Source organism: Saccoglossus kowalevskii, chromosome 2, assembly GCF_978046115.1.
Source record: "Saccoglossus kowalevskii chromosome 2, keSacKowa6.1, whole genome shotgun sequence".
NCBI lineage: Eukaryota > Metazoa > Hemichordata > Enteropneusta > Harrimaniidae > Saccoglossus > Saccoglossus kowalevskii.
In genome coordinates, this window is record NC_140642.1 from 4,495,991 (window position 1) to 4,517,127 (window position 21,137).

The following is a 21,137-nucleotide window of genomic DNA, read 5'->3' on the forward strand; positions in this document are numbered from 1 at the left end:
ATCACACATAAACAATGTGATATTTATGTTTCAAATATGGTTCCCTCGAACTCGTAGTTCAAAACACGCATTTAAAAATTCTGATACATATTAATCAACTCCTTCCATTAGATTTACAAATGATTTACTATACAAGTGATGTACATTCATATCATGATCAAACAATTTGAGTTTTCGAGTATATGCTCGCCCCCTTGATGGAATTGCCTGCCACTTGAAATTGAACTAGCATCATCAGAGTTCTGATTGCGTTTTCAACTGTTTGTGATCTTGGAAAACCTGAAGTACAGAAACACTTAAAGGTATTGTTTGGCAGTATTTTTTGCAAGAAAAACATCTTTTCTCAGGCACTTTAATGCAAGCTGTAAGTTTCATCTACATACACATGTTCCCTTTCAGTTTATTTTTATAAACCCATACATTTAGACAGGAGTGAAAAATATAGTAGAAAATGAGTGTGTAGATTCAAATAATTTTACCTGTGCACGCTGTGCCTCCATTGTTCGTAGTTCTTCTATTTTATTCTGTATATAGCTTCTCATCTCAACTATTGATCTCTCACTTGCTGATAATTTTCTGTGCAGTTCCTCTTCTTGTAATGAAATCTGATACAAAGTTGTAACATCCACATTGCATGCGGTGACACTATCCTCATTTTTATTATCCTCTAGTTCTACCACAGCTTCCTGAATCGTATTTTCCTTCATTTTACGCCTCTTGGTCTGGGCGTCTTCTAGTATCTCTGAAGTAACATTTTCTGAACTAACATTTGCTTCCTGTTTGAAAATTTGAAAGAATATTGATTAATACCACGTTTTTCTGTTTTTTGTGTTCTTTACGCCAACAAAAGTTACGACATAAAGGAAAAACAGATCACCACAGATGTGACTATTACATAATAAATACACCAGCATACAAACAGATGAGCACATGTTACGTCAGTGTGAGAGAGCTTCATTATGACTGATGTCACACTAACGATTATTGGGTGTTGTAAGTGCATTGGCCATCTGATACTAAATTTTAGTTTATTTTATTTCAAAGTAGACAGGCAGGCTTTCAGATCTTGTATGATCAGCATACAATCATACAATCTTAAGTTACAGACTACTTTGTAGACAGACATTGCCTGTTACAGTAAGGCATTCTCTGATTGGACTGATTGGAGTGAATGTGATTTACATACATGTTCACCAGTGACATTTTAATCTAGTGGAGCTATCTACATTTAAAGATTAATTTTCATTGTACAACACCAATTTTTGATTAATTTGTTCTCAGTAGAGATAGTAATTTAAGGGAAGACAAAGGTTGTTTGCAAAGCATATAGTGCATGATTAAGGAAATTATTATTATAGGAAATCAATACCGCAAAGAATGTGCCGGGATGTACATTTAGTTTCAAGATATAAGAGTCAACAAACATTTTTAACTGCAGGGTCTATGGCTTGCAGCTTACAGTTTTATATTTTTAATAAAGTGTGTGTACTAGAAACCGAGTAACTAAAATAAATTAATTTAAAAAAACAATTATCATTTAGTGCGAATAAAATACATCATAAATAGAAATAAGCTGCAAATGAATACTTACGATATCAGCATGAGATCTTTTAGTTCGAGACAAACTATTTGGACTTGGCGGATCTGAATCTAATTCTATAATGTTTTCATTCTGGCATTCTATCACATCATCAACCTGTGAATCGGTATCTTGTAGTATCTGCGGTAGTGTCAACTGAGATGGAAGCAACTGCAGACCAAATCTTGGAAGCTTTGAAGGTGGTTTGGTTGACTGTACATGCTGTTTCAGTCTTTCAAACTGTTTGTCCTGTCTATGTCTGGAGTGTGGTGAACTCAACATCTGTAAAAGTCTCTGCTCGACACCTTTATCTCCACTTTTTGGTCGCTGTCCAACATGAAGACGACTCCTTGCATGTCCTAAGTTTGGCTGCACGATTCCTTGGCTTTTGGCAATATTCTGGGCTCTAATGTGCTTAGATAGTTCTTTTTGTAAGTCTTGAGGTAAGTTAAGTTTTGAAAGATCCAGACTACTTTCTTGTTCGCTGCTTTCACTTGACACGTATTCATGACTATGGAATCGCTGGTACTGTGGCACTTCCTCTGAGGACGTACAGTCACCATCATCATTTTCTTTTGGCCTGTTTTGATTGTCTTGATGAGAGACCTGTGGATACGGTGGGTAAGAATCAGATCTGCTATATCTTTGTTTTCTATATTTACCTGGGCTACAAGGAGATTTCTTCCTTGATGCAGTATCTTCATCTGTTGACTCTGTATAATAGGAATCAAACTGAGGCTCTACAAAATGAATTCCTTCTGCACTGTCTGTATCTACTTGCATTTCAAACTCATTTGAATTTAGTTCATGAACTTCATCTGTCTGCCTGAGTGCATCTGAACTGCTGTGATGTCTATCAATGTGATTCTTATTAACAGAATCAGATTTGCGATCTCTATGTTGCATTTTTTTATGATGAAGTGGTCCCTTGTTATCTGTTGTTCTCTTGACTACTGGGGGACAGTTGTGTTCCATACTAAGATTAGGTTGACTAGGTCGCTTAAAAAAAGGTTCAACCAAAGATGTTGTTTCCTGTGGCTGAGGTTCATCTGGAGGTTGGACACGCTCTAATTCTTTAGCATAAACACTCTTCAAGCTTTTGTCCATGTCATCAACATGCTGCTGATTTCTTGATGCAAAGCCACGAGCTAATCTTTGCTTGAGCAATGAAATCCTTTCTTGGTTTTTAACGAGTTGTTCTTTTTTAGCTCTTATCTCTTGTAATCTTTCCATCTTTTCCTGCAATTTATTTTTCTCTGACATCACAACAGTGGACCTGCTCAACTCCTTTGCATGTTCTTGAAATGAATTTGTTTTCAGTTCATCTAATGTGATTGGTCCTGGTGACTTATCTCGAGTTGACTTGTCAATATTGACATTGCCTAGCATAGTATCTGGCGTAGTAGAAGTGATTTCAACAGGTGACCGACAACTTGGAATGGTATTATTGTCTTTAATACTTGTGTAAGTGGAGGAGTATTCAACTCTCCTATCATTAACAGGGATAGATCTTTCCTTTCTGAAGCTAGCCCCAAGTTCTGATACCGGGATACCACCAGTGGAGTAACTCTTTCTACGAGGGATTAATTGTTCTGTACCCTGGCGTCTTTGATCCATATATCTGAACCTCTCATTATTGACTGCTTCGTCAACTCTATTTACATAACTTGATTCTACAAATGTACGAGTATTGTGTGCATAGACAGACAATGCTTGATTTTTATTGTGATGTCGGTCTTGGTTTTGCTGTTCATAAGGGTAATCACGTTCATTAACTGGAGTACTTGTTCTCCAGCCAATATCCTCATGATACCAATTTTTACTGACAGTATTATCTATCCTAGCTGGAGAAGCATATTCATAATTTTCTCTGTGAAAACTTCTGTTGTAACTTCTGAAACTTTCCTGGGGTAAAAAAGATCTTTCTTGTGGGTATCTTTTCTGTATGCCCCTGTAAAATCCCTGAGCACTATGTGGTCTATTGTAGTAATTGTACTGACCAGTATCTTGGGGATAATCTCTTTCCCATTCCGGTTTTCTAAGTGCAGGTTCAAAGGTATGATAATAAGAGCTCTGTGAGTGGTTGTCATCTGAATAGTTAGATACACTAGTGTTCATTGCCTTTGATGGTTTGTTAGGTCTATCATCATTCCTTTTAAATCCAGCAGGTGTTTTCTGGTCATAACGTGATCTGCTATCATGTTGTGGTGTTCTGTTCTTCAAATCACTACAGAGAAAATAAGAATTGGGGCATTATTATTTTGTTCTCAGAAAATGGGCAATAAAAGAGGCGAGTCTCTGTTTTTAAATGTTGGGACTAATAACAAACTAGCACTAAGGTGCTAGGAAACTAAAATTTTAAACTTAATCACCAGTGTTTGAGTATATATTCAAACACTATATACTTACTTATTCACTGGAGTCTTCAACAATGCTTTTGAGAGGTTTCTTGTTGGAGATGAAGAATCATGTCTACGTCTTTCAAGACCAGCTCTGTGCTGCAGAGAAATAAGGTGTTTTCCATATGCAGATAAACCTGTACAACTGAAATGACATAGACTGCATACATGGGCATGTTCCCTAGAAACAAAAAAAGAGAAATGTCACCTTTTTACAGATACTGCTTGCTTTTGAATGTACACTGTACACGTGCATGAGTATACAGGTATACAGTACTATAAATATGCTTCAATAGGGATTATTTTCTTGCAAGTCTTGCTGTAGTAAATAGTTCCAGCTAAGCTCTGGTAAAGTAGTGTTTTCTTCAACTTATAGGTTGATTATGTTGTACCAAACTAAATGTATGTGACTATGAACATCACAGCAGTGATTATATGTTGTATTTATGACAATAAATAGTGTATGAGTTGTATAATTGTGACGAATAAAAGTAAAAACACAAACTAGTTAAAAGACTGCTGTTAATCAATGTCACATTGAACTACTGAAAAAGGGTGCATCATCTAATCTTCACAAACATTTACATAGTTCCTATTGTGATGACTCAGAGAGTATAAGCTAGATTTGCATACATTCTCTTATTAATATTTTGATGTTTTTTTAAATAAAATATGGGACTGTATAAATGGAGAAAGTCGATCACCACGAAGTAAACAAGTGACTTGTAACCATCGCTTGCTATTAATATTAATGAGCATTTCAATTACATCACAGGATTTGATGGGGGAGTGTACATTCACATTCAAGTTAGTCGTGAATAGTGGACCAGTGATCGCTCGCACATTAACAAAAAAACAAGCTTCACAACTGTCATATCACATCGTGACCAGATTGTACACATCGTTGGTAATATTTATTTTGTGCATGTTGACTGAAACACGTACAGGACCGATATCAGTGTATTTCATGAGTACAATTTCCTGTCTTGTGGTAGAGAAAGACAAACAAGACCATTACTAGTAGTAACATACAAATAAATGCCTGCTTATTTATAGTAAAATAGAAATAATCATTCATTATGTTCACGGTTAAGTTTAAGTGTGTGAGTGTGTTTGTGTTACACAAGAACAGTCGTTACTTTGTAAAACACAAGAATAACGAAAACGTTACAATTACAGCAGTGATTTACTTTGGGGTGTTTGGCTATTAATTATCTTTACTATTGCTTCGCATCACAAGTAGCATTTATGTCGCCAGTCCGTAATTTAGTGATGGCATCATTTGTTGGCACCACGGCTACTAATTTTAGTAACCGTGTTGGCACCATAGAGTAAAAGTGGATAGTTTGCTTATAGTTTACAGTAGTGAGCATGGCAGCACCCTAAGTATGTGTGTATATATTACTGGTCATTGTTACATCACAGTTCAATGAAAAGATGGCAAATGGGTATGATAAGTAACACGTTCCAAATATTAGTTTTGTCATTATGAAATCCCCATGTAGTTCAGGTCAATGCTTTATGGAAGTCTGATTGAACCGCTGAACAAATTGACACTTCTGGAGATTATTGTAATAATCTTGTAAACATACTACAAGGGTTTCTGTGTACATAGGCTATGCAAGTGATTAACAACAATCGCCCGGGAGACTGAATTGGGCCTTTAAACCACAAAAAATACTTCCATTATAATGTTTCTCTCTCAAGTAAAAATGGCACTTGTAACCATAGTAACATATCAAATGGTGTTATTAATTAAAATAAAGATATTTTCTGTAAAATTTTTATTATTAATTACAAAAATATATGATTTAGTATATTCATACATTGTACATGAATTGACAAAACTTATGCGATGATGGTAGATTTTTCAATCAGGATATAATTTACTAGTATTACAGAACATACAATATATTGGTAGTTTAAGGTTACAGTTTCATGAAAGTCTCTGGAATATTTTTACATTTCACGAATTAATTGCTTATTGATATACAATGTCATATGTGGAAAAATTAATGTGGGTATGAACCAAATTTTTTTAGATAAATGTAATAATATTTTTAATAGTAACTATTTTTATGTAAAGTGCATTGAGATTATATGTAGTGCATTACATCGCTATATAAGAATTAAAAATAATAATATTAAAAAAAGTAATCCATGACTCTTTCAATTAGAAATCAAAGAAAGCTTAGAGAGAACTTCTGTGTGCTGAGAGTATTGTAGACATATTAAAAATTAATTAGCTTTCCAAACAAGGTGCTTGGCAACTAATATTTGTCTGCTATTTAAGATGAACATTTACAACATGAAAACAATGTGATCCACATTATTGAAATTTATAATACTTACAGAAAATACATTTGATTTTACATTTGTTTTTTTTCAGTCTAATTTATTCCAAAGCACCTCTACCACAAGTTCAATTTAAATACCTCAAATAAATATGCACAGATTTTAATGTAAAACTAATAAGGTCTGTGCAATGCAACATACCATCAATGTACTACCGGTAGGTCTGTGCAATGCAACATACCATCAATGTACTACCGGTAGGTCTGTGCAATGCAACATACCATCAATGTACTACCGGTAGGTCTGTGCAATGCAACATACCATCAATGTACTACCGGTAGGTCTGTGCAATGCAACATACCATCAATGTACTACCGGTAGGTCTGTGCAATGCAACATACCACCAATGTACTACCGGTAGGTCTGTGCAATGCAACATACCATCAATGTACTACCGGTAGGTCTGTGCAATGCAACATACCATCAATGTACTACCGGTAGGTCTGTGCAATGCAACATACCATCAATGTACTACCGGTAGGTCTGTGCAATGCAACATACCATCAATGTACTACCGGTAGGTCTGTGCAATGCAACATACCATCAATGTACTACCGGTAGGTCTGTGCAATGCAACATACCATCAATGTACTACCGGTAGGTCTGTGCAATGCAACATACCATCAATGTACTACCGGTAGGTCTGTGCAATGCAACATACCATCAATGTACTACCGGTAGGTCTGTGCAATGCAACATACCATCAATGTACTATCGGTAGGTCTGTGCATTGTCCTAGAACATCTAAGTACCAAGTTTCATTGAAATCTAATGATTAGTACTTGAAATATCAGGAGAAAAATGTACTAATTATGATAATTAGGTAATTAACCAAAAACTTATAAGGTCGGTGCATTGTCCTATGACATCTTTGTACCAAGTTTCATTGTAATTTGACGATTAGTACTTGAGATATCAGTGGAAAAGTCAAAATTGCTTAATCATTAAACAAATCAGGTTATTAATAAGCAAGGATTTCAACCAAAACCAAATTAAATCTGCACATTAGCCCGAAGCATCTATCAAAAACAACATATGGTTTTTGAGATATTAGTGGAACAGACACACACACACACATACATACACAACCTTACACGTCTTACTGACGTTGTGACAACACACACTCAATTAACTTTTAATATACTAGTAGTTGCGATATGAACTTGATTAAAACATATACCTATATAGGATTACAGTTGAATTTTAAAAGTTTAATTAAATAAAAGTTGAATATCCTGAGATATTAAGTTTAGTAAAAGGGGTAGGCATGATACAATTATATTAATATTAAATTAATATAAATTGAACCATCCCTTCCTCCTTTATTAAACCTAAGCTAGACAAACTAGACTTAAATTTGATTAAATATTAATATAAATTATGAAACATTGTGAGGGTCGTCACAATGTAGGTCCTGTCGTACACACATACAGACACACTAACTGCAAAGACTCTCATTGTGTGCTTTGCACGTAGGAGTCAAAAATCTTTGCGATTTTAATTTAATAAACCCTTATCCTGCCAGACCCTTGTACTTTTACATTGATTAGACCAGATTAGGGTTGAACTCAAGATAATGAAAGATTGCGCTTGGAGCTACATTTTGAAAAAAAAAGAAGGGGAAGGGGGTTATGAACCTATTTTTAAAGATACACTGTTTACACTGTATTGCTAATGATATATGTAGCCATTGCTTCCTGTGGCAATACTTGTAGCTATTTCGTTCTTGCAGTTACAGTAAGTAATTAGCTCTATGGTAATACATAGGCAACAGAACATGTTTTCACATGAAAAATCCTATGCAGCAACTTCAAACCTACCACATTTGCAAAACTCAAAGCCTGTTCAAAAACAAAAATCTAGTACATCATCGAAAGATTGGTAAGAGTAGAAAAACATGGATGGGTTTAAACAAGTTACATGTCTTTGTTTTCATACACAATAACAGTTTAAATTCAGATTCTAGTTTTGTGTCTGTGACAGCAGCATCAGTCGCTGCATTCCACTGATGAACACACATACAGACAGTTAGGAAGAAAAAAATTTAATATTTACAATGGATTAAACCAATATGGATTGACTACTTACTTCCCATGAACTTTTTCCATTCGCTGATGATGTAACAATGACCAATCATGTTCTTCAAACTGAGTTCTAGTGAAATAATCTAGGTTGCAAAGTTCACAGAAGAATTCACTCTCATTGTTTTCTTTGCACTTCTCACCAACCTTGTTGTTTGATCCAGCCATGGTGTTCACCTGGGTTTAATAATAATAATAATAATAAATGAAAACTATGTGACAGTCAAATAGTTGGCTGATTGTTAGGAATACAAACCGGAGTACTAAAAAGGCACCATCTTTCTAAAATCAGAATCAGGTACCTCTATTTAATTAAATCAGAGCGACAGTTCAGTTCCACATGAGCAACAAACTAAGAATGCACACATGAAATAGGTATATCTCTACTCCTATCATAATACAAGTGTCAATGACGGTTTGAATGGAAGAAAACAACTTGAATGGCTGTATAACCAAGGATGCAAATAATTATACTATACAGTGTTGTGAGAACATTTGGCTGGATGCCAACAGGTATTCAAACTTTGGTGGCAGTTATACTTTATCTAATCAATATATGGGACACTGCACAAGGTTATGGTCATATACTGTCTAAAAAATGAAGGTTAATTTAAAGAGTAAAACATAAAAACATAACAACTTTTGATATTTAATCACCTTGCCAAAGGTCCAGCCAAAATTTGTACACTACATATATGTATACAAATACCTCCAAGGTGTGCTATTCAATGTTCTTATCGGACAATGGGAACTAACAAATTTTAACAAAATTAGCAATACTAAACTTTTTTTTTATTTCTATGACCTGGTAGTCAGTAACTACATAAAGTACCCCAATTGTGGTGGCTTTTTTAAAAAATGTTTACAAGATTAATCTACTTTTGAAAAGAGATTCAATGTTTTTATTACTTGTTACAGCATGTTTCTTTATTGACCCACCTTTAACTGCCAGTTTTATGGTCAGATGTAATCTGCTGTTTAAAAGTGTCCTTAAATAACCGAAAAATCAGAAAAGAAGTCATTTTCAACCAAAACTGTCTATTCACACTTAGCGAAATGAAAAATATTGATTATCACGCAATGTTGCAATCAAGTTGTACAGCAATAGTATATGTGAAAGGTGTAAGGATTAAATTATTAGGGTGGCAAACACAAATATGTTACGCATTGAGTACCGTAAGTTGGCTTTCTAGTTGATTTTAATGTTAAAGTAGGATTGCGTTCAGGTAAAAATTAGTATTTTTATTATTCACTTGTTATTGATCTGATCACCTAATTAATACCTTACTACATGTACTACTACTTTTACTACCGCCACAGTCCCTCTAATCACTGCGCTACCGGGGAGGTAGTTACACACACGGCAAAAGTGAGAACAAAGTGCATAGTAATATCAAGGCGGCAAGACTGACTGTCGAAGAAAGATGAACAGCTCATATTGAAAAAAGTTAGTTAGGGGACATACCGTCATATTGCGAAAAGACCGGTTTCATGTCATGTTGGAGTCATAACATAAACAGTCCGTTACGCTTACCGATTCCGAGCTGGGATGGGATGGTTTGTAAACACATTGATTCAGCACACTATGTACGACACACGGTCGAAGGCAGATACTTACCCGTATACGACAGTTAATTGATATGCTTGTATATGCCTGTACTTGTAATATCAAAAGACGTAACTGTCATTGAACACATTAGGTGAACCGCGTAACAGCGCCAGTTCTAACACCAATCGAGACGGCCATATTGGGAAACTCTTTGAAAGGAATTGTGGGAAATACACATAAGTTCTGCCCATTTTCATTGACCCCAAATGATGACCTTGTCGAAAACACGAAAGAGGATATAACATCATTTCACCAGCTTTGGAAACATGAATATTATAAAGAAAGCAATTCGCGAGAGCATTCGAACGCCATGGTGGCTGGCGTTTTGAAATCAGCATTATTTCATATCTTTTTTAATTTTCCATGCTCAATTTGTGTTTAGTTGTCACCATTCTTCTCATTGGTCGATACGAACAATATGCTTTTTATTCACAATTGACCAGCCAATCACCCACAATTTTACAAAATCAAAAAAGGTAGGAGTTTCCAATGACGTCACATCACTGCCATTTTGGATTTTCGCTGCCGAACCGAGGGATACAGAAGCTGTGATTTTGAAGTAAATCCACTGTTTTCTGGAAATCCTGCCGACACCATAAGGTAGTTATTTGACACATTCTCTTTACAAGTTGCGGTTAGTGGTTTGTTCTAAAAAATATGGGATGTCGAGTAATTTCTGTCTCGTTAGCCCTGAGGTTTACTTGTGTATTATCACTGGCACTGTATAACGGTATTATCATAACTGCAGTCTGCTTAATAATATTGAAGTGAATAATATCTAAATATTATTTTAACATTTATGCTTCAAAGTATTGAAATATGTTGGGCAAGTTCTTAGAAAAAGTTGTCAAGAAATAGATGATGATGATAATATTATTAATAACATGATTTTCGTCATCTGTACATCATCTCGGTTCGCCGATGAGTGACCTAAAAATGAATGAAAATAATAGGATGGAGACTCAAGCACCATAATGAAGTAGGGGCAGGAGATCTTTTCAAGGTCACTTGGTACTGGACTAGAAATATATGTAGTTGTTTTTGGCTATTATGTAATTCAGCATAAAAAAGGTTGATGATTATTAAACTCTTATTTAATATTACAGTTGTTACAGTGTGTGTGTGCAAGCAATAATTAACAATTAAAAATGATTAAACCTGACTGTAATTGCATTTTAATTCTGAGATTATAACAGTACACAGCTGAAACCTGTCTGCCAGCATCTGTTTACAATGTAATCGCTATGTGAAAACATTTGATTTTAGAAAACAATAGCTGAATAATAGAGATTGGTGTATGAAATAAAATTGATACAAAACAAGAAATAAAAATCTCTCAAGAGATTAAAAAAAAAGTGTTCAACACATCTTTGAAGTTTAAGTTTTACCCATTTTTTATGCTAAATGGCCACTGTTCAAAATCTGTTTCCATGGAAATGAGTCTGAGTACCCCCATTTTCCTTCAGTATGGAAGCGTAATTGATGAATTTTGATGATAAATTTTCAAAGCAAGTTGGGTTTACGACAATTATCTTGTAACCAAGCATCAATCATCCATCTACATTGACAAAAGAGGAATATATTGTAAATACCTACATTAAGATAAAAGTCAATTCCAGAGAGAACATATAATGTCCATTAATGCTTTAAACCCATATGTAAAATAACATACATCAGTCATCTGCCTAACCGCACTTGACTAATGAAATGTTGAGATTGGAGATTCTAAATTTCACAATTCATGATCTACAGGCACTTTGTATTAGGAAACTTATGATGAGAAGCAACAATGAATAAATACAGCAGCTATAATTGGTCTATTTAACCAACCATTAACATCAACAATATTCCAAGGTTTAAAGGGCCGTGGTCATCACACCATGTCATTTCAATAAGAGTCCCATATGACTTAAAATACACAAAATTTGAATGCACTCTGCACAATGACCATAATTTGTTGAAGTGTGAGTAATGTACAAATAGAGTTGAATGTCTTTAAGGCTGCAAAATGCTTTCAGATTGATGAATATGAATGAACTATTACAATTAGAATACGAGTGAATAATTTCCATTCATTTATACATAGACTATTGTTACATTTTAGAAAAATTAATTCTATAATCTGAGTTATCTCATCTGTAATTTGTTAAATTTATATAGGTTTTGAAATATTTTATTAATCTGAAAAAGTCTGCATTATTTGGGTGATTTATGTTCAAACACAGTGATTTTTTTGCTCATTGGTCAATACAGTGTCACATAATGGTAAGAGCTGCCCTTTTATCACACAAATCTAGTACTTATCTACTGTGATTTCATTATAATTTAATATTCGAATAATAACTATTAGTAATTATGTACCTCTGACAATTTTTTTCATATACGGTTACAGTGGATGCAAAAAAAAAAAGCTGGAAAACAGAATGCCTATTGATTTTTCTTGGAACTTTCCAATTTTTCTAAGAACATTACCCACAGTTTTTGACATCGATACTTTCAATAGTGAGACACTGATGAGCTTTTATCTTCACTAACCCTGCAGCTGGACATTCCATTATCACAATGGGTGTGCTTTATAATACTAAAAAGAATAGCATTTGCTTAGAGAGGAAGTCAACACAACAATGGTGCTGAATAGGAAAAATAAAATAATAAATTATCCATATATATCTCTAGTTATCGCTAGAGAATGTATCATGGGAATTCCACCATGTTGCTGCATTATTAAAGTATCGGTAATGTGTATCTAAATTTGACAAATATCCGTCACTCATCTCTTCCTAGTTATATACTGTAGTATAGTACATAACTATTCACCATATCATGTTTTATGATTAAACTGCTAATTTATCTTGATTTGGCCAAATTGTATGGTTTATAATTTAGCAGTTACAAGTAAATTCTAACTGTCATGCGTTGAACATGTATTTGCATTTTCGTAGATATACAAGTGCATTTTAAGGAAATTTATGCATTTTTCCTTTATTTAATCTTTTGGTATTTGTTATTTTAACATGTTAGGCAGTGCCACATTAAAGTACATGTGTTTTCTAAGAATGTAATGTCTTAAAAATACTTGTTATAACTGTATGACACATGATTATATGAGTAGGATCTCACTGTAATTAGGATATCAAGAGTGGATTATGTAAGGGTATGCAATCAAGTAGAAAGACGTGCACTGAAATCACACTGTCAAACAAATATACCTTGATGACTTAGCATAATGGTTAATGTGTCTGACTAGTGTCTGTCTTAGGGGAGAGTAAAGCATTCTGTTCTGTTTGTGCAGTTCCTGTCATCTTTACACAGTATGATTGCTGGAACTTTCTTTTCGCAAATCAGCTAAATCATATTGCTCATTAGAACATTATGAGTACATGTACATCAAGTCAGTTTCCCATAATGTTGGATCGAGAGACTGCTACGTCAGTTATGGCACCTTAGAACCACAGGAGTGATTGTGATGAATGTTGGTTTGAGTGAGATTTTAAGAATAAACTAAAACTTGAGAATATAAAATATCTGAAAATATAATTCTAATTACTGGATATTTAGTACATCTTTGAAAGATACAAAAATCATAATCATAATTCAAGACTTGATCTTCTGTATTCTGGGGTCACCCAATTTAAAGGTAAAAATTTCAATAATTGTGAAGAAAATATTTAATTATTTTAAAGGGCATCAAAGGCATTAATGTGAAGCATCTAGCCAATCACCTCCCTGAATTTTGATCCCTGCTGTTGTACATCTTGTCTATTATGTTATGCAATTATTTGCTAGGTTTGAATTTTGAAGCTTTCAATAATTTTTTGGCTACCTTGAAATCCTAAAAATTCAATGAATAGTTTCTTTCTGTACGTAATGTGCTTCTACATGTACTCAAAATATTAGTGAACAACCTGCGACTAATTGAAACTGTAAAATAAATACATGTATCTGACTACTGTAAAATGTGTCATTTTAGTGAATTTGGTTCAATGCACAAATTTATTGAATTTTAGCTAAAGTGCTAAAATTAGCTACATCTTGAGTTAGTGAAATTACAGATTAGCTAAAATAACAAGTTAGCTAAAAAGACATATTTTACACTATTTTAAATAGCATCAAACCATTGGCCTTTATGTTTCAACTTTAAGCCATGTATTAGTTGCATATACCGGTACTATATACAATGTATACTTATATATATATATCATTTTTAGTAACCATGTTGCATACAACCCCTTGCATATTTGTGATATGTTTACAACTACCTGAAAGTTTATAAATGCAACTGTGAAAAGCAAGGTATGGTAATACCTCATGCTGACCCAAAATATATGCCATATTAAGTGCTGGTATTTAGACTGCTCACATCGTTGTTTTATTCAGGCGTATTGCCAAGTAGAATAAATTAGTGGTGCTTGTGGTGTATATTTTAATAGACTCTTAAAGAAATTGATTAGTGGTACTCTAGAGCCTTGATGACATAGAAGATTGTTCATTATTAATTGAATTGCAACCAATGCTTTCTGTAATGAAAGGGCTGTTTAGAGTAGTGCAGTAAAGTTTTAACATTGATATCATGAGGGGTTTCTCATTTGAAAACTTGCCAGTGAGTTCTAGGGTTCGGTGAAAATTTTTCATTGATGAATAGAAAAATAAAGATGGTTGCATAATGTAATAGAATTTGTAAAATGTGCAATTTGTTAAAAATGTTGCGAGTCCATAAATAGGTATGAAATATTTGCAAAATAACCTTCCTCAACCTCACATAACCCCAATGGGGATGATCAGTTATTAGTTCTTGTTGGAAGCCAGCGCGAATATAGGGTCTTTTGGATTGATCTTCTTGCATCCACATCCAATATACAAACTTCATGAACATCTATTCATTTTATGATTTAAATTCAAGATGGCTGAATGGTGGTCATTTGCCCACAATATTTGCATCCAGTTGAATTCTGTATGTACAGTTCTTAGTAATTCCTTTGTGTTACTTTGATGTACAATTATTAAAATGACAATAGATGTTACACAAATTTTGTGTATAAAACTGCTGTTGCTCATTATTAGAACCTGAAGTGAAATAAATTTTAAAATTTAGTATTATTGGCAATTGCTTGACAGTTAATAATTAATGTCATCCATTATTTGCTGTCTCTGTCTTGCATAATTTTAAATGTCAATATTACACAATGTCAAACCAAAGACAATCTATTGTTTTTGGTCAAACAGTAGAAGGCTTCTGTTAACTGAACATGAAGCTCTCTCCTGATGTGCTCACTTATTTATCATGTGGAAAATTTGAGTGTATCAAGTTTATTCCCTTTGAAACAGTTGAATATTGCTGTATTTGTTTGTACAAATTAGGTTTTCATCCTTAAAGGGAGGTGGTCGTCAAGATACAAATGTGTGAGATATGGCTCCCATTAAAGTGCCTGTGAAATGGCTGCTATTTTCACGCCTAAAATTATCAATTGATACATAAATATTATTAATTTTTATGTTTCTAAGCATGAATTATTTTTTTTAAGTGAAAAAATATGTTTTTAACTTAGTCTACGGCAACTTTATTTTTGTGTATTTTAAAATGAGGCTTCTCATTTGCTTCTCATTTGCATACAGAAATTCCCCTTGTGACGTCAGAAGGGGAAGTCGCATGGCAGCTTGCATTGCCGATACGTGTAAATAAGGCAAATTTCTTGTGCAGTTTCCTCGTCTTTGACTATATTGTCACTTATGTACTTGTTCGTCAAGGAAGAATGGACCATAATGAACACATAGTATCAATTTCTGTTGCATGGGGTTGAGTTAGATGCGAAATATGTCCGTTCTGGTGTAGCTGGTCACCGTGATCGTCACCGACACCGGCGCACATTTGTACACTGTTGCTGGACAAAATAGAATTTGACGTCGGAATTATCTCGTTATTTAGCAGGTTACTAGGCACGTCACTACACTGTTTTATTTCATCAATCGTCTGAGTAAAACTTTCAAAATTAAAATAAAAGAGAACATATTTTGACATTCTAAACATTAGACTATAGTGATCACTATAAAATAATTAAAAAAAATGACAAATCACAGTTACTAAATAAATGACAGCCGGAAAATCCGGAAACAGACGGCTGTTTCATGATAGGTGGGCGTGGCTACAACACGAGAAATATCCCAAATTTACTTGGATACGAGTAATCATTTTCAGCAAAAAAATCAATAACTACCATTTTCAGTGGGACACAGATCTAAAATGGGAAACATGAGGGTGGGCATTGCACAGGCACTTTAAATCCAAAAAATGTTGTCCATTGTTCCATAACTGATTAAGCAAACAAACCTGACATGTTTAAACCTTGGTATAATTTTTGTAAAACTTGGATGATGCTAACATTTAAAAAAAAATAATGTATTTATAGATACACTTTTATGAAATTACATTCTGCGGGAATGTAACATACACAAAAACAGTTGTGGCTCAATATATTATGTGTTACAATGTAGTTTGGTTAAAATAACAAGATTATTGTGCATTGTATGTATATTCTATTGTGATAAGGAAACACTACAATAATAGTGTAATACTAGCATATGTTAGAGCATGGAACTATAAACCCAAGGAAGAACAACAAAACTAAGAGGATTAAAACCTTTGTCTTAGTTTATCTTACAGTGCTTTTCGCATTTGTTTCCACAACATTAGTCATACTCCATGTTAGTTGCCGCCGATACACCTGTATCAACCGCTTTGCTGGAAACGAAAAACTTGAAAAAAAATTTTCATATCTGCGCAGTAAAATATTTCGTTCACTACGTATGCGCAAACAAGTCGGTCTGCAGGGTGACCTTCAGTGTACCAGAAATCATGCAACAGGTCAGAGTTTTAGCGAGTTTTCATAATTATCAATGTCGTTTTTAGATTACTTCTTGTTTTTTTCAACCCTCGAAAAAATAAGGTTGCGAAAGTTTGCGAAACATGAGGTTTGGTATGCTGTTTGTTGTCAAGATATCCCGACTTATTCCGTGCTTCCCTTCGATCGCCAGAAGTGGCAATGTGTTTTTTTTTCCCCATTGAATGTCGCTCATTTATCAGTGTTTTTGTCTTGGCGCCATTGTTTTTTTATGCTATAACCGAAACAACTCAATCACGTGATCTCCCGAAGTCGCCCGATTGACTCCGAAAATGACCGATAGTCTGAGATAAACGTTCATTTGCATAAATCGGCTTATTTTTTAATGCGACAAAATAAACAGTCAAAATAAACATTCGACATCGCGGCAAGTATCATAGTTCAAAGGAAACGAAGGGGTTGTTCTTCCTGGGGTTTATAGTTCCATGGTTAGAGCATGCTTCAAGTGAAACTCTGTCATGTCACTGACAACTTCTGTTGAATTCCCCTGTTTAATTGTGAATGTGCTTTGTATATCTATATGTATATAGTGGTACATCCTGTGAATATATAAATAAAGCATTGACTTTTCACTTCTATATCTACCATCTCTGCTGAGCAACACTATTAGAAGAATGCCTTTTATATTTAAATTTAACATAGTTGTGCTTTCTATTTTCTACACATTATATGTGTACACATCTGATGTACCTGGTGCTGAATTATTGCTGTGTGTGGAGCAGATATCAGTAACATGGTCACTAAAGCTGACCAGAACAAATCATTGATTTCTAGTGATTTTGAATACATGTAATTGTACACAAAGTGGGACATAAAAAATGTATTGTAGTTTCTGTTGTTTTAGTCTATTAATGATGTACTATTACTATCGCTTCACGATGGGCCATTCAGTGGTTTTGAAATGCTGAACATTTGGAAATCTGCTATCATCTGAAAGGTGTTGCGTCATTTTAGACAACATGGCCGCCATGTTGTTTGTTATTTAAAGGTACTGGTACTCTAATTAACATTGGACCGAGTGCATGCTGTCAGTTGGCTTTCAACTATTGCTAGGTCTGCAGATGTAATTTTTAATTATTGCTTGTCTGAGCCACAAACCAAACAATGACTTGTAGTCAAGGTGCGTTACGAATGTATCAGAACAACCTTTATTGTAGCAAAACAACTTCAGTAACATTTAAAGCAATAGAAATGTTGATAATAACTTACTGTCGTATAGCAACATTTAAATAAACATTATCATTCAATGAATGACTGAAATGAATAGTAAAGCTGTTGTAAATATATTCACAATGTCTACATGGCATATTTTGCAGCTCAGAGTCAGCACATGCCATAATAAACTTGATTTCAGTCCCAATACTTGCACGGGCTGAAACTCGGGCCAAGGTTTGCTGCTTGAACTCTTGACACAAACCAAAATCAGGCCTCAGTGGTGAATTTAGGAGAACACTGATTCTTACTAGTATGACATGACGATGTAGAGAAGTGCAGCTATGGTACATGTATATATGGTCTGATGCTGAATGAATGCAAACCGTCGAACAGTCACTGGTGGCGATGTATAGTTTCGAAATCTCAGTGGCTCGCAAAGGTAGACTTAGGGAGCAGCGACACTTGTTACCAGATTAGTATGGTAGAAAACGTGTATAGTCTTCTAATACAAATAGACAGGTGAAAATATGTGCTTCCAGTGTTTCATAATAAATGATTTCTATTAACATTTGCACCTTAAAATACTATTCTTGAGCTATGTCTATGTCATAACCTCATTAAAGTTGTTAGCATACTGTGTACGCAGTGCACATGCTTCAAATCGCTCTTATGTATAGCACAATGCATGTGTAACAGTGCCGTGGTATAGTTTGTACAAAGTGTTTGATCCAGGAAGGGTAATGCCACATACCCACTGTAAACTGTGGGACACTTTCTCAGTGTTGTTGACATTGATAAATTTTGGCCAAGTCTATGAATCTACATCTACACACACTTGCAGTTAGAGGATCCTTTGAACTTCATGTTTAATGAATTCTCACACTACCAAAGTCTGCCATCACCACTCATACTTTCATAACTCCCACAACAACCATCTATATTGTCTCCTTCCTCAACATCAAGGTACAGTACTTCTTTCTCCTAAAAACAAAGGTATTAAATAATCCATGTCTACTTCAGTGAACTTCACCAATTTTTTAGTTCTGGTTCCCATAACTCTGGATTTAGCATGATACTTGATGGCATGAGGAAGAAGTTGTCTAGCATTCTTCATATGCATGCTACCATCTGCAATCTGTGATGAGATTATACATTGACTTTTATAGGCCAGATTGCAAGATTTAATTTGATCTTCTCCATACCGACTTTGCTATTGTAATAGCAGATAAGAATGTACTGCTTTTAATATCATTCGATCATTCAAGGATGAACTGTCCCATGAATTATTCCTTACAACATCACCAGTTAAGGAAAGCAAATCTTTTTGATGATACATTGTATCAGTCTGTTTCATTGTGCAATGAATACCATGATAATATAGCTAAATTTAGAGTTGAAATCCATGCAATCAGACAACTTTTTGCCAATTTTTAATACATCTGACTAGCCTAAGTTGGAAATAGTCTGGTGAAGCGTGAAATATGGACTATCCCTATGTGTACACAATTACAAATTTCATATTCATGATTCAGAGCATTGCAACAGAATGTCTGGTTGCTTTGTGTTTGTTCTATTAAGAAAGTCTGAGCAAACAGACATAAATATGGAACATCTGTGTGTTTAAAACCTAATAATAAACTGAATGATGAAGAACTACATGTATGTAGTACATACAGAATAGACATTCTGAATGAACTGAGGAAGTAATGCAATTTTCAGAAATTCAGAATGAATTACAGAGCATTCATGAATGAATGAATGAATAAATAAATAAATAAATAAATAATTTTTTAAAACCTGTTTAAAATGCATTTGTGTTTGAGTACCAATTTAAGTTCTCTGAAAATTTTCAAAATAAAAATATGAAGCCCGAAATAAAGTTGAACTACCTTTCTAGCTTGACAAATGCATTATGTACCATCAGAAGTTGCGCTTGGAATTCAATGTTCTGAACTATGGCACATCAATTTGATGAAATAAGTCCATATTGCACAGGGGTCAAAATAGGGGGAGCCCACAAACCAGATGCTCTTAAAGTTTTCTCCGGTCTTCTAGCTTTACTGGTACATGTAGTTGTAGTTGTCAGGGAGTCTACTTGGCTCTCTATACCACTCGCCACTATAACATTCATTTCTTTCTGAATGTTCACCTTAACATTTTTGTTTCAATCATTTTTCAGCAAGGCTACTACTACTACTACTACTACTACTACTACTACTACTACTACTACTACTACTACTACTACTCTACTTTTTTATCTCTGACTTTCGACTTGCTTACTTGTCTAGACTTTTTTATTTGACAGTTTCCTAAATATTTTGTAATTATGGGAGTTCTGCTTCCAAATTCAACACCTTCTTTCCATCCATGTTGTATTTTACATCAAAAGCCACATCCAGTGTACTTTCCAGGTTGCCATCCCACTTAGTTGTTCATTTGACAACGAAAAAATGTTAATAATATTTTAATTAGATAATTATATTTGAATTATTCTAGATGTAATGTGCTATATAGTGGTCCTCATGTTCTGTTTGTAAAATGACAAAAAATATGTAGTTGAACTTTGCTTATCTATTTCTAGATTCTGAAAGTGTCCTTCAGCAGCTTTGTACTTTTTAATGAAATATTAATTATTTGTATTATGCTAGTAAAAAAACTACCGATGTATCCTATTAAAACCTCTCATAATGTGCTGTCATTTATTTCAATATGACAGTTTTCAAGTCCACATTTTCTTTATTATAGTTGAGATAATGGATTTCATGCTTTTCAGTGCCTGCTTTATAGTGCCGAGTTTCCTTTTCACAAGTTGCTGCAGGAAACAATTACTGAAACAAGTAGACCACTTTACTATTCATAATTTACTTTATCATAATTTATCATAATTTACATACTTTATCAGATGAATACAAATGTGATGTAGTACGTATCCATGAAAAGATGCATTACAAATAAAGAACTGGGAAGGTGGACACCATTCCTAAATTAAAAAGAAAATTAAAAGCCCTTTATCTTATTTTTCTTTTTATCTCAAAATATAGTTTACAAATACTACAGACTGAC

At 34.1% G+C, this 21,137-nt stretch overlaps 2 protein-coding genes across 6 annotated transcripts in view; one reads left to right on the top strand and one right to left on the bottom strand.

The window, feature by feature from the left end:
- LOC102805988 (uncharacterized) overlaps positions 1 to 10,165 on the bottom strand; it is a 43,839-nt gene extending 33,674 nt beyond the window's left edge. Inside the window, exons 1-5 of the mRNA XM_085508028.1 lie at positions 10,033 to 10,165; positions 8,422 to 8,591; positions 3,989 to 4,159; positions 1,592 to 3,806; positions 480 to 776 (exon numbers count right to left, since the gene is read on the bottom strand). Of these exons, the coding sequence (XP_085364154.1) occupies positions 480 to 776; positions 1,592 to 3,806; positions 3,989 to 4,159; positions 8,422 to 8,582 (2,844 nt within the window). The 5' untranslated portion in view covers positions 8,583 to 8,591; positions 10,033 to 10,165. The remainder of the gene's footprint in view (positions 1 to 479; positions 777 to 1,591; positions 3,807 to 3,988; positions 4,160 to 8,421; positions 8,592 to 10,032) is intronic.
- A 363-nt stretch (positions 10,166 to 10,528) lies between these two features.
- LOC100376487 (synaptosomal-associated protein 25-like) overlaps positions 10,529 to 21,137 on the top strand; it is a 67,287-nt gene continuing 56,678 nt past the window's right edge. For all 5 annotated transcript variants that reach the window (XM_085508053.1, XM_085508063.1, XM_085508050.1 and 2 more), the window contains exon 1: positions 10,529 to 10,623. The gene's annotated coding sequence lies outside the window, so the exon portion shown is untranslated. The remainder of the gene's footprint in view (positions 10,624 to 21,137) is intronic.